This window comes from Schistosoma haematobium, chromosome ZW (genome assembly GCF_000699445.3).
Source record: "Schistosoma haematobium chromosome ZW, whole genome shotgun sequence".
NCBI classification, from domain to species: Eukaryota; Metazoa; Platyhelminthes; class Trematoda; order Strigeidida; family Schistosomatidae; genus Schistosoma; species Schistosoma haematobium.
The window spans coordinates 82,576,577-82,590,701 of NC_067195.1; the positions used below are offsets into that span (position 1 = coordinate 82,576,577).

The 14,125-nt window shown below is 38.7% G+C and overlaps 1 protein-coding gene across 1 annotated transcript in view; it reads left to right on the forward strand.

Moving 5' to 3' along the window:
• Positions 1-9,666: 9,666 nt before the first annotated feature.
• SIPA1 (Signal-induced proliferation-associated protein 1) overlaps positions 9,667-14,125 on the forward strand; it is a gene marked incomplete at its 5' end in the record, with an annotated part of 160,168 nt that continues 155,709 nt past the window's right edge. Inside the window, 4 exons of the mRNA XM_051212474.1 lie at positions 9,667-9,945; positions 9,983-10,117; positions 10,157-10,265; positions 13,460-13,946. Coding sequence (XP_051072656.1) covers positions 9,667-9,945; positions 9,983-10,117; positions 10,157-10,265; positions 13,460-13,946 — 1,010 coding nt within the window. The remainder of the gene's footprint in view (positions 9,946-9,982; positions 10,118-10,156; positions 10,266-13,459; positions 13,947-14,125) is intronic.

The window sequence follows — 14,125 nt, forward strand, 5'->3', positions numbered from 1 at the left end:
GAACTATTTGAGGGAATCCTAGTTCGTATAATAATTCGAGTACTTCTGTTCATCATATTGGCATCGTGATGGTGCTATGACAGAGAAATTAGACATACATTCAAATGATGGTGCTCACCAGGAGTGTATGAATGTAAAGGAGACCCAGGACCGGAAACCCAAGACCGTCTAAAAATACTACAAAAACACAGATTTTCTATTCATAAACGAACTTTGGAGTAAAGCATTTCTTCCATATTTCGCGCAGAAAAAAACCGGAAACGCCGTACACCGAAAGTGTATTCTAGGAGATTCAAGCCGCGAACAGCTGAAGCAAAGATAGCTCTTAAGAGAACCGGTTCCCATAACCATGAAAAGCATGTTCCTCTCAAGATTAATGAGTGTAATGCCCCCTTACAGTTTGACGCACCGACCTATAGGAATTCATCAAGTAGGGAGAACTATTTTTGATAGAACATTCATCCCTCGGCATATTAGGACTTGACTTGATAAAAAGCTTAAATGATTGGGTATCAAACCATTTCTAATTGATTGGCTCACTTCATGTCTGAAAAATCGACACTTTAAGGTCAGGGTTAACTTTACTTTATCTCAGGTTATGGAATGTTCTAGTGGGGTCTGTAGTGGCATTGGACAATAGCCACACAATCCACAAAGTTGTGAACACGAGACTACTCAGAAAATAGATATTCAATATTTAACGCGGAGAAATACCTAACAATGGAGAAGGCGCGAACAATGAGTTGAATTGACTGGAGTTGATCGAATGGCATGGCTCGACCATGCAGGCGTGGTCCCTGCTGAATGTTACCTTATATCTTCTATTCATATTAAATATATTGTTCTTTCTCTAGCCTAACCCTGTTCTACATCATGTATTTGTAATTGATACGATACAGTGAGTTGGTGTAGTCGATGGTGTGACTTCCACGTAAGATCTTGTAGATTAGGCAGTTATATCATGACAAATTTACAATTTTAGGATTAGGTCTATTATTAACGCAGTACTAATATCATAGTAGACCATAATTCTACAGGTCCACCAGGGCTCAGTACTAGGACCTCTCCTCTTCTTGATTTATATAAATGATCTTCCACAACAGGTGTCGTCAGACTTATTACTTTTTGTTAATGACGTGAAACTTTGGAGAGAAATACGCAACCAAGAGGATATACAGGCACTTCAGGAGGACCTGACTCGACTTCAAAGTTGGGCAGACGATAACGGACTTACCTTCGACATTTCAAAGTATAAAGTAGTCCATCTGAGACATGTCGCAGACTACAGTTACAACTTGAGAAACTCCTCTCTAGTAAACCTTGCGCTGGTAACATTGAAGCGCATTTTTGGCCAGCTCGATGGAAGAAATTTCCACATAATATTCAACAGTTTTACTCGTCTCTATATAGAGTATGGAAACAGTACTCCCTCCCTCACTCCAAAAGGATAAGAACACTCTGGAGCGTATCCATCGGCGAGCCACGAAATCAGTTCGGGGACTCAAATTCAAACCTTATGAAGAGCGCTCTCAGTCACTTAACCTTTACCCACTAGAGTATAGAGGTCTTAAAAGTGACCTTTTGATGGCTTACAGTATCCTTAACACTTCTGGACATCCCCTTGAACACCTACTTAGGCTTAGTCCCAACACAAACCTAAGGGGTAACACCCAGAAATTGGAGATACAACATGGCTGAAGGACTGTAGACACAACTTCTACTCCTCAAGAGTTGTCAAATGCTGGAATCCGCTGCCGACTGAACTAGTCCAAGCGACTTCCCAGGAGTCCTTTAAGAGGCAACTTGACCTATTCTTAAGGACTAAGGATAACATCTTATTATGAGTTACCAAGTTCCTTCTTTTTAAATATATTATAGTTAATATACCTAGGTTCCTGCCTGTAGTCATTGGTGACCCACTGCTACTAGACACGGAAGCCTGTTGTTATAACTTGTAAATCTGTATGCCCTGTTTATTGTGTGACGCAACGATACCGCCAAACAGAGAGCAGCGAATTATCGATCGAACCAGTGACGCATAAAACACGTGAGAACAGCCTAGAGTCCTGATTGATCTCGTTTCCTGTCTAGCCCAGCCAGTTAAGTCCAGAACACAAGTCTCAGCCTCTGCGATATGAATCATTTATTTCAAACATACTCGGTTTATATATCAACCAGACAGACCATAGCGTACCACATTTGTACAATATTTAGCTAAAAGTGGCTGTGGATGAGGGAGATAGTAATTAACAGACAGGTCATAGCTCAAGAATAGTAAATCGTATGATAATAGGTCATAGGTCAAAATAAAGCTCATTTTAAGAGGGAAATGATCATGAACAGTTTAATTACATAACAATTACACGACAAAAACATACGTATAGTAATGGTCCATAAATGAATCCCAAGAATTACCACTCATTATTCTTATCGGGACATAACACCTGTTAAGCAAAATCTTCTATTCCATCCACAACCATGTGAACCATTTGAATCTCTTTTTATTCCATTACCCGTATTCTACATCTCTGTCTATATTTCTTACTAAAATTCTCAACACACAACAATTTTATGTGATAATTTTTGTTTTCACATGCTATATGAACGCGTGTATACAGATATTTCTGCATAAGTCGCTTGCTTACGGAAGCAAAAGCGTTTTCAACACACACTTGCACTTCAGTTTCTTTCATTATCGGCCATCAAAATGACTGTGAGCATCTCCCTTTTACATAGTCCCTAAAAAGAACAGCAACGATTGCCGCCCTACTGGTGACTATCGGCAATTGAGTGCGAAGACCATTCCCGATCGTTACCAGGTGCCTCACATCCACGATTTAACAGCTATCTTGAAAGGTACAAGTGTTTTCTTTGGAACATGCTTGGTCACAGCATACAAGGAGATTCCCATGGCTGCTGACACTCCTGAAACCTCTATCATCACCTCTTTCGGTGTCTGCGAGTTTTTACGCATGTCTTTCGGCTTATTAAGTGCTGCGTAAACCATCCAAAGGCTCATCGATGACATCTTTTGAGGTTTCAATTTCAAATATGAGTATTTCGATGACTGCTTGATTGAGAATTCGGACAAAGAGTCTCATTTCCAGCATCTGCATATCATCTTCGAACGATTGCTGAAGCACGGCATTACTGTAGACATTCAGAAATGTCAAGTCGGAACTGACTCCCTAGCTTTCCTGATACATACTGTTGATACTCAAGATATCCAACCTCTAAAAAGCGAAGTTGCGGCCATCCTGGATTGTCCAGAAGAGAGTGAAATCAAGCAACTACGAACGTTTAGCACACTGATAAGCTTCTATCGACGGTTCATACCGATCTCCTCATTTCGACCGTGTTCATTTGATTCGGTATGACCTTTACTAGATTACTCTTACCTCCACTGGTCTAAATCGACAGAAGTTCATCTATCTTTGCCACTACAGTAATAGACCTAATTCCAAAATTGCAGATTTGCCATGATGTAACTACTTATTCCAAAAGATATTCGTCAACTCAGATGGTTGGGTCGCGTGTTACTCATGCCTGAACACCGATTACCACAATGTTCAGTGCTGGCTAGTTGTGGAGGCGGATGGAAGAAAGTTTGGAACGGAAAAGCCAAGACATGGCATCAGTGTTTGAAGTCACTTCTAGTCTGAGCCATGATGGTAGATGAAGATTACTCGGTTGGGGTCCGTGTGACTATCGAAACCAACTGTTGGAGAATCTGAGTGACATGGCTCAGAATCGACCACAATGGTGTAGGTTTATACATTCTTTGCCTTTCCTTAAACCGTGAAATTAAAATTGCTTTATATCTTTCTTTCCAACAACTAATCCTTTCTTCCTGTACTATATCCTTATACACAATCTTTCTTTTATATATTACTACTATTGAAGTAACTACTTTATGAATTTGGTGTTCATCATGTTGTGCTAATGAGGTGTGGAAACTTGGACCGATGCATATACGTGACTGGTCCTACGTTGTACCTGACCGGCTGACTGAAAAGATCTTACGAGTAAATCATCTACATTGACCCATCCTATCATGATGATCAACAATGTGATATCTAGCATTTCTAAACAAAACGCTTGAGCTTGAAAGAAAGTTATACATTTGATGCAAAAGACAGGAGATTATAAAGAAAGGTCGCACCTAAATAATCGAGACATGTCATTTCGATTCCTTGTTGGTGCGTTCACTATTGTTGTCTTCCTCTTGCTGTTACATGTTAAATGTAAATTTCCTCAGAAATTATACGCTCTATTGTGACTGTGATGCTGCAGATTAGAGGGTAGCGAATTATCGATCGATTCGGTGACACGTAAACACGTACGAACGACCTAAAGTTCCGATTAGCCCCGCCTCCCTGTCTAGCTCAGCCAGTTGAGTCCAGAACACAAGTCACAACCCCTGAGATATGAATCGTTATATTTCAAACATGCTCTGTTTATATACCAATCAAGCATACCACATCGTACCATAAAATAGAAAACAACATTTTGTACAATATTTAACACGTGAACAAATATCGACCAATGGGAAATGTCCATTTAAAGTCCAAGGACACCACTGGACTTAACATGATAATTATTGGTATATTCCTCTGCATCCCTAACACGCTCAGGTTCAAAGGTCGTGTGGTTAGGAACCAATACCACTACTATATCATTACACACGATGACCAGAAGCATCACCTGTCAAAGGTATTAGTACTGGAATAGTGGCTCATACCTTCATCAAACGATGGGTAGTAAACTTTGTCTGTCCCCCAACTATCGCTATAGACCTTGGACGCCAATTTCAATCTGGGTCCTATGGTTATCTTACTACACTACTTGGAAGCACCCGATTACAGGCGACTGTTTACCACTGTGACGATTAGAAGTAATTGAGCTATTTTATGAACTATGATTCCTCGAAATAGCGCAATTTAAGCCAAACGGTACTAGGTGAGCGCAAACAAACGTATTTCATTCGGAATTAAAAGTCAGGCAGGCACCAAGTACAAAAGAATCATTTATTAATACAAAGATTACAACCGCTGAAACTTATATTGTAATCTACGTTTCTGTCATCGATCTAACATCTTTACTTTATGCTCATCATGTGTCTGTCAGATTTTGTGTTGAGTACAAATTCTGTGTGATCTAGAATATACTCGTTAGCATTAGGATAAACGACTGAAATTGGAACTGACTCAACTGGGTCCTGGAAATGTACATGATCAGCATGTCGTTCTTGTACTGAAATCATTGATATCTAGAAGTTGGACTACAGATTTTGCAACACCAGTCTTTCTCACGAAATAATGTTGGATCTTCAAATCCACAAGTTATAATTAACATGGCTTCATTTAAAACATATTTCTCACATTGGCTATAGTATTCATTGGAAGTGACTTCATGATAAGGACAAACAACAGTAGTTATGAAATCATCCGAATTGTAATCAAAGTCAAGCTCATCTGTCCACCGCAGTCAGCAGGTTGATTATACAAGAATAACCCTTCCTAAACCATGCTGTTGGGGTGAGAAGAAATTTAAAGACAGTAAATATTCATATATACCATCGCATATCAGGGACTCCATGATTTTTGAAGGTGTAGAGAGAAGAGCCACCAGTCGGTAACTTGAAGGTTCTCTGCGTCAACCTCCTTTGAAAATTGCTGTGATGTGAACTAGCTTCCAATCTTCCGGTAGTTTGCCTCGGCTTAGAGAATGTGGGGGCATCACTCTAAGCGCTGTTGCCAGGATTGAGGCTGCTTCCCTCAGTATAGCAGAATGAACCATATCTGGACCAGGAGAAGTGTCTTTTCTTAGGTGATGCAATTTCCGGAACACTAAGTCAGCGAGCAGGTTGATTACGGAAAGTCCTGTGCAGTTGCAGATCAAGCTGTTATCAGTATAGTTGATGGGGTTCGGTCGAAATGTCCGAGCGTATTGTTCAGCCAAAAGGTTAGCGGCGTCGCCGTCGTTGTTGGTCGGGCCGTTAAGACCTAGCAGTTGTGAAACTTCAGTTTTGGTTTGACGAAGAGAGGCCGCATAATAGAATAAGCTTTTCCGATTGGAGACAAATTTATCAATAAGCTTTATCTGATACTGAATCCTGTTTTCTCTTATAGCCTTCGTGCATATGTTCCTTATATATTTGTATTGCCTGTACGGGGCATTGTTGTCAGTTCGTTTGTGTTCTGCCCAACAACTCAAATGTAACCAAGGAGACTGACAATGTACAACTAAAGGAATCAATAGGAACAAACTGCGAGTGCATACATGAAGGGATTTTCACACACAAAACACTCAAGATGGATCTTACACATGGTTGTGCACTTGATGTACCTCCAAGCAGGATCGGCTACTCCACCCCCAATTTCTATTGTTCTGTCGTTGCGAAACAAAGATATCCCAGGTATTGCTAGCTCCTGGTCCGTAAACTGAGAAGATATCCAAGTTTCAGATATTCCTATCAGACAAGCATTATTAGCATTGCTAAGTTCACGTAGCTCATCCATTTTTTTGGTCGACTCGCGGCATTCATGTATATGCAGTTTATGCTTTCAATTTGAAACACAGGAGCTTCTTCCTGTTTGTCTGTATGAGCCTTACATGAATGGACAGGTAGCATGTCTACATAAGATTTGCCGAGTTGGTAGGCCCTGTCCTTTACACGTTTTTTATGATCCAGATAGTCCACAAATGGAATGGTCAGCTCCAGCTTGCCTTTGTGCTTGATCCTGGCGTCTTGTGGCCTATCCGGGTGCATATGGATTCCAGTTGGCAACCGACGTCTGCTGGCACGAAATGCTTCCAGAGTTGCAAGCACCATATGGGAGGATGGAAAAGTTATCCTCATTAGCCGGGGTCTAGAATCACTGTCCTTTTTTGCTAGTCTCGTCACATGTTGGGTCAGTATTTTTTTGAGCCTCAAGGACTGCTTGATGAATCTCCATTCCCTAATATCAGAGTTCGCTTGACTAGGGTCCGTGTTTTCCGGTACACCTTGCACAATATTATTTCTTCCGTGGAAAACTTCTCGCGAGATTCTTTAGGGATGTTCCGGATGAGATTGCGCTCAGAATACGGTATGTTGGGCAGTATTCATACGTTCCCATTGGATTTCAGTAAATGGCTAGCTAGCAGGACATCCTCTACGTCGTTAGCATTCTTAAGGGTTACATGAAGTAACTCCGGGTGATTTTGATGCTTAGATTCCTTTCCCTGAGCGAGCCGTGTGACCGTCAAAGGCTCTATTCTAGGAAGTTCAAGCTTCTTGTTCAATTCTTCCCAGAGCATTCCGCCATTTTTGTCCTGCAAACTGAGAGGAACGTCAGGATTGTCTTTGAGGTTCATAGTTATTAGAGTCATCAAAAACCATTATTGTTTTCCCAGGTTTTCCGGTGCGTTTATGTTCAGCATCTTGTTGTTTGGAGGTCGAAGCACGTTTCTGAATCCTAGGCTTTTTGATGACCGAGCGGACATTCTTGGGAGTAGACGGTGCGATCACATCACCAGTTGATTTCCGTACAATACTTGGGATGCTCAGCTTAGACGGTGACGCCTGGTACTTTTATCTCTGCCAACGTGGGTTCAATCACTTACACAGTTTTTGGGAACCATTATTGCATTCAAGGATCCTGAGCTGGGATACCTGAGTTTGCTGAGGGAGTCTATTACCGTCAACGTTATGATGGTGCTGAGTTTCACCATGTCATCACTAGTACTAATGCATGCGCCATCGATAGTAGACCTGTCAACGTCCCTACATATATACTTTTTTCGTTGCGCGCCCTTGTTTGTCTATCCTTTTTATGACTGTCTTTTTCCAAGTGTGCTGACCTGTCAATAGGACAATGATGTCGCTCGGAAAAACTACTTACTGAGTCTGTTGTAAGCAGTTGCTGTGAGATCTTCATAGAGCTTCATGAAGCCAACCTTCGCAGTTGTCCCACTGCACGCCAGATGTAACAACGAAGCGGCATCCAGGTCGTTTGCATGAATTTTTCATGACTGTATTTACGCAAACTGTATTACAGATGCTAGCAAAAGCCTAAGACCGTTAAAAAAATACACTAAAAACGGGTGAGATAAACTGAACTTGTCTTTACGTGAAAAAAAACGAAAAAAACCGAATAGTAAGCTGAGGCAAAACCACAGTTAACTATTAAATTGGGTGAAACTCAAAAAAGTAATCTACTAATCGTATAGCTCAAAATAGATTCTTTAGATCAAAAATGGTACTTTTGTTGCGTAAGAACACAGCAAAAGTTTGGGGAATGCAAGTCATATTAGGACCAAACTTCGCGTTCGAAAAGCTCTGAGAAAAAGTCTTTGACGTTGTTTTTATATTGGGGAGTTAGTTACTGATACACGACTTCCCCATTTAACTATCAACAATTAGGACCACCTACACTAACGTGCGGTTGAAGCTATGTGTCGACCCATTCAAAAGAAAGTTGGATCAATTGAGAAATTACTTTTGACGGGACTTACGCAGGCCATCAAGCCTGCTGTCCTTTTCAAGCAGAAGCTGAAAATGTAGGATGTTTGTTGCAAGTGTTTTCGTTTTGTCTCTGTTTATCACTAATATTTTGTTTCTTCAGATTCATGAAGGAGAATTACGCATTTATATGCCCACTTTTTTACCATCTGTAATTCAGACATATAGTCAGTGCCAATATTTGTTGACAATGTTCGAAGCACACATCAATTTCTGGTTGACTGAAAGCGCCCAACTGATATCTTTAAGGTCACTGCTGAGATTGGTTTGTTGTTATTGTGTGTAGTTAAGGTTTCTTTTAGTTTTGTGCATAACAAATAAGGATATTGTTTTGGTTCTATTGGTACGTTACTCAAGATTTCATCTCCCACATCAAGAAACTCCGGTCTAGACTGCATGATTATGTCGTAATCATGATTATTTTTATTGTGTATCCGTTTCACTAAAACTATTCTTACCAAGTGTACATACTAACTTCATTAGATTCTGTGTTTAGCCAAAATCATTGTATAACACCAGGGTGCAAATGTAAAAAAATTAAGTGGTTTATACCTATTGAGATCTCAATCTCGAGATTGAAATCTCCCTATTTTTGGGAAAATTTCGTCTGGTTTGGGTCAATTTAAGGGAAACAACTATAAAAAACTCTAGCAAAATTTTAGGAAAACAGCAAAAAACTTAAAATTTCCCTAGGTCTGAGGAAAACCCCCATAGTTTTGGGGAAATTTTGGGTTTTCCCAATATTTCCACAGAATCATATAACACTTTAGGGCTTTTCCCCAAAGTTTATCCAAGATAGGAAGATAGGGTATTAGCGTACAAGAATACTAGATGTTGGTCCTTAAAACACCTAGTGCCTAATTTGATTAGTTCCTAACACCTTCATAAAGTCCATCCAGTGAGTGACGGGGATAAACCGCATTGATATAATATATATGAAAGCAAGCCCCGATCGCATTATGTGTTTTCCATTTCCAAATAAATGTATGTTGTGACTAGTAGTTAATAAAACATAATTCTTTGAGTCAAACTAATAAATTAAGGTCACTTAGGTGTTCAGGAGTAAGAGCTGTAATTTTCAGTGGAATAAAGCATATCATGGGATAAGTGAATGTTGAGTATTTTATTTTCATTTTATTATTATTCTTTTCCGTCACTTCATGAATTTTCAGACTGAAGTTTGTCATGCTGCTTTGGTAATGGGTATGCCTTCTCATGTCAAGCAAAGTATTAAGCAAGCTCAACTGGTACTCGAATCATTGAAACAGGATCATGAACAAGCTTTATCTGCCTTAAGTACATTTTGTAACTCAGAAAACAGTCATTCATCACCAAATCTTAACACAAGTCTAGAATGTGAGAAAGTCTTTAATCAAGAGAAAATTCCAATAATTCAAGCTGCACTAAAACAAATCGAAAAGGGATTAGACGACTCAGAGGTTTTTTCTGTATAGAGTAGTTTCTAAAAATATTAAGGTTATGATTACATTTGCCAAATATATCGAACATTTGGAAGCTGAGCTGCTGAAGGTACAGTTGCACAATCAAAGGTTAACTGAAGAAACTTGTTGGCTTCGAGATGAGCTAAAGTACACACAAACAAAACTGGAGGTAACTTTATTGTGGATATTTATAACATGGGTAATATAGGAAAACGAATCGCTCCTTGCTCAAACTGAAGTCGAAAAAAAACATCTTGAGTTTATGTTGGATTTAAAGAAATATGACATATCTTCCAACAGTTGTGATACTGAAAAAAGTAAGGTTTTATTTATTTTTCTTGAAGTATTTTTCCTGTGCTTTATAAACAGATTGGTTCGATTTGTTTTATTAGCTTTGTACGGAAGTAACGTTGGGAAACTAGGTTGAATTTAGTTTATTCCTTACTGACGAGTACTTATGTGGTCCTATTAAATTATAGTTTGGTGCATCAGCTAACTTCATGACACTTATATACTTTAGCGTTGACCATTCTGAGTGTAAACTCGAAATTCGTTTTACCTACCTCGGTTTGAGCAGCGAGGTAGTATCACTATTCCTAAAAGTCGGCTGAACAAACTTGTACTAGATAAATCAGTTACAGTAAATAACGGGTAGAGCTTTAATGTGTAGTATGAATAGTAATGTCAATCTTCTAGGTTGTTTGTTAACTATGAAATATATAGAAATTACTTTTCGACCCAAGTCTAAATTGAGTTTTCCCAAGGCTCCTTCTACCTGCAAACGAATTTTTGCAGGGCTCGGCAACGTCCCATATATATAGTGACAAAATGAAAACTAATTCGCGTCTACAAGATTGTATTGGCTCGTGCTACCACTTTTTTGCAGCTCAGTGAGCTATGATCAGGAAAGACTAGTAAGCATTTGAAATTTCAGGGTACCAGTAATCTTGAAAAATTCTAGTAAAATATATCAAGCACAGGTTAGAAATAAGAGCAAAACGTCTAGTAATAAATAAACGGATGAGTATAAACATAAATGTATCAGGATAAGTTGCTTTATTCCCTGGAACAGAATAATTTTCAAGATTTAAGGGAAGGTACTATATTTATTTGAAGTCCACCTGTTTGAGATCCGACTGATTACCGCAATCAGTTTTATAATGTGGCTCGAAATCAATAACAGTGGCTCATATTTGTTCACCCAATATGAATATAGTTTCATACTTTTTCGAACCATACTCCTAATATTTACTTCTCATTTTCGTTACTACTACATTATTTCGACTTCTCTACCATTCGTGTTGTTAATCCCGTTTCATAGTGCCATTGGGATTTGCCAACTTGAGCTAAAGCATATTTTCCAAAGGCTATACACTGATTATGATTGACTAATTAACGTTAGAAAACGTCCATAAATTTGCATACAATGGAAATTTTGCCAGGCAATTCATCCTAAGTGAGAAAAAGACGATTCGTAGATTGAGATTTATATCACATCATAGTTTTAGATCTAGAGACGTTTCCAAGTTAATTGGCTCCCATATTCGTTCGTAATAGCTTACTTGTTAATTGCCTCTCCCCGAATATTTCAAGTATTTTGCAAATAAACTGAAACTGTTGCCTTGTTTCTTTACCATATTAAACAGTGCCTTGGAAATGTATCATATTAGATATGACTTTTTCAATAATTCTCTTTAGACCCTCCTAACGTCACATTTCTTATTGTGGCGAAAATAGTAAGGACAAAAAGGTAGGCGCAAAATGTCAGCGAATAACTCTCTAGACCTATGAGGGTTAGGTGTTGAAAGTTGATTAAATATTCTCGAGATTGATAAAAATGATCCATGGAACTAGAAATGTATGTGAATCACTCTGAGAAACGGTTAGTTGGCCCCGGGTTCCTCATCTGTTACTCGCTACTTATCAACAGATAAAATGGGAGATAGATATCCGGGTTATGTAGCGAAGTTAATGTCCTAACTGACCTAAAACTAGCGAGATCACTGGAATCTGGTGATTTGTGACAGGTCCTTAAGCAACTTATGTGGCGATCGCAGGAAGTCTAGGATGCATTAATGCCACGTCTAATAATAAAGCGTCGTATAACTTGGTGCTGCAACTGTTTCATTAGTTCTAGTGGATTGGTGACTGACAAATTATTTATAGGCAAAGGAAACCTAATTGATCTTTTGTCCCTGAGAAACGTCTTTGAGAGTCGGTGGGCATTGCATTTAGTACTAACTTACGCCTGTTAGTCTTCGTGGAGCGTAGGTCACCTACCAGGATATCCCAATCAATCTGAGCTGTACTTTACAGTTGTTTCCAAGTGCTGTTCATTCTTTCGATGCTTGCCTTCAAACCCCGGCTCAAAGTATTCGGTCTTTCTCTTTTCTTTTAGCCTTGAGCCAGTCAGTCAGCTACAACGTAGGACCAGTCACGTATATGCATCGGTCCAAGTTTCCACACCTCATTAACACAACATGATGAACACCAAATTCATAAAGTAGTTACTTCAATAGTAGTAATATATAAAAGAAAGATTGTGTATAAGGATATAGTACAGGAAGAAAGGATTAGTTGTTGGAAAGAAAGATATAAAGCAATTTTAATTTCACGGTTTAAGCGAAGACAAAGAGTGTATAGACCGGCGCCATCGACCTTGAGGATCCCAAGTTAGAGCCTAACTTATGATGTTTTAAAGCACTCTTTAGTTTTGTCAAAACCACCAAGATCGAGCACTTATTATTAGGTAGAACCAGTAAATCGGTTTGTTAGGATAGTAATCAAATAAGTTAGTGGAGACATTTCTTATATGTATTTTTTACTAGTTAAAATAAGGCCTTGAATAACCAAAATAGACAATTATTGGTCTTTTAGGTTGCTAGCTGTTGTCCTAATCTTTTTCAAATGATAAGAACTTCAGTCATGATAATCGTTCAAGGCATTTAGGAAAATGTCCCAAAATCCTACCAATGGATTATATGCAATCATTTTATATATCTTCCCTTGATTTGGGGTTTTAGCGTAATTTCGCAGAAATTATCCATCGATTGTATTTGTTCTTTCTGTGATTTTTCTCAGAGTATTTTGGTACCACTCACTTTTCCTCTGGTTGATTTTCTTTCTCTTCCTTGATGTAAAATGTACCAACTTAAACCAACACATCTGTAGCAGGCCCTATAATATTATTTACCTTCAACTGCCATAGATAACTTCATTGTCGTGTTCGTGCGCATAATTTGTTAAACTCACTGAATAAATATTCATGTGCTCGACTATAAGTTACACTGTATGACGGTTAGTGATGCCATTCAACGATCAAAACTGAAGAAGGTGAAATGGAGTTCGGGCTAGCCACCTGTTGATTGGAAGTGAAATGATTTGACCACAGAGGTACCGTGTGAATATATTTTTTCATATTTCCATTAATTAAAACTTCTTATTCACCCTATTTTAGTAAACGTTTTCGCTAACGATAATTCTTTGACTAATTGCAACAAAATTAATTTAGATCCATCTTTTAAACATTTGGAAGATGATCCGCCGATGATGGTTGCATCTGTTCTCGGCCTAATGAGTTCTCCAAACCATTTGAACACATCTAATCATGTAGATCGATTCGATACACACAACAAATTTTGGAAACCGACTACAACAACAACTACCACTGTTTCATCATTTTCACCATACAACCACTTAGAAATGAGCGGAATAATGAATACCAGTTTACTTGATGCGGATATGGACTCACTGTCAGTAAATCGAAGTCGCAATCCAAGTGAATTCCATGGTTTAAGTGGACATCGGAATTCCCAGTCAATTTATGTTCCTCCTGGGCTTAGAACACTACATCACATAGCCTTACGTTATACAAGTCAGGGAAAGCATGATGTTGCAGCATCTTTATGTTTACAAGCTATTCGAGATTTAGAAGGATCTGGTGGTCGTGACCAAGCTGAGGTTGCTGCTCTACTGAATATCTTAGCTTTGGTTTACCGGTAAGTTGCATACACATTATAAGTTATATTTTAAAGAGTTTTGGCTTTAATGTCAATCTATTAAATGGAAGTGACTTCATTCTAACGAACTGGATCTTAATAAACTTTGTGCACACCGAAAAATCCTGTTGGGAATTGTTATAAGTTTAGTTCATTATATATCATTGTGTGCTTATCAT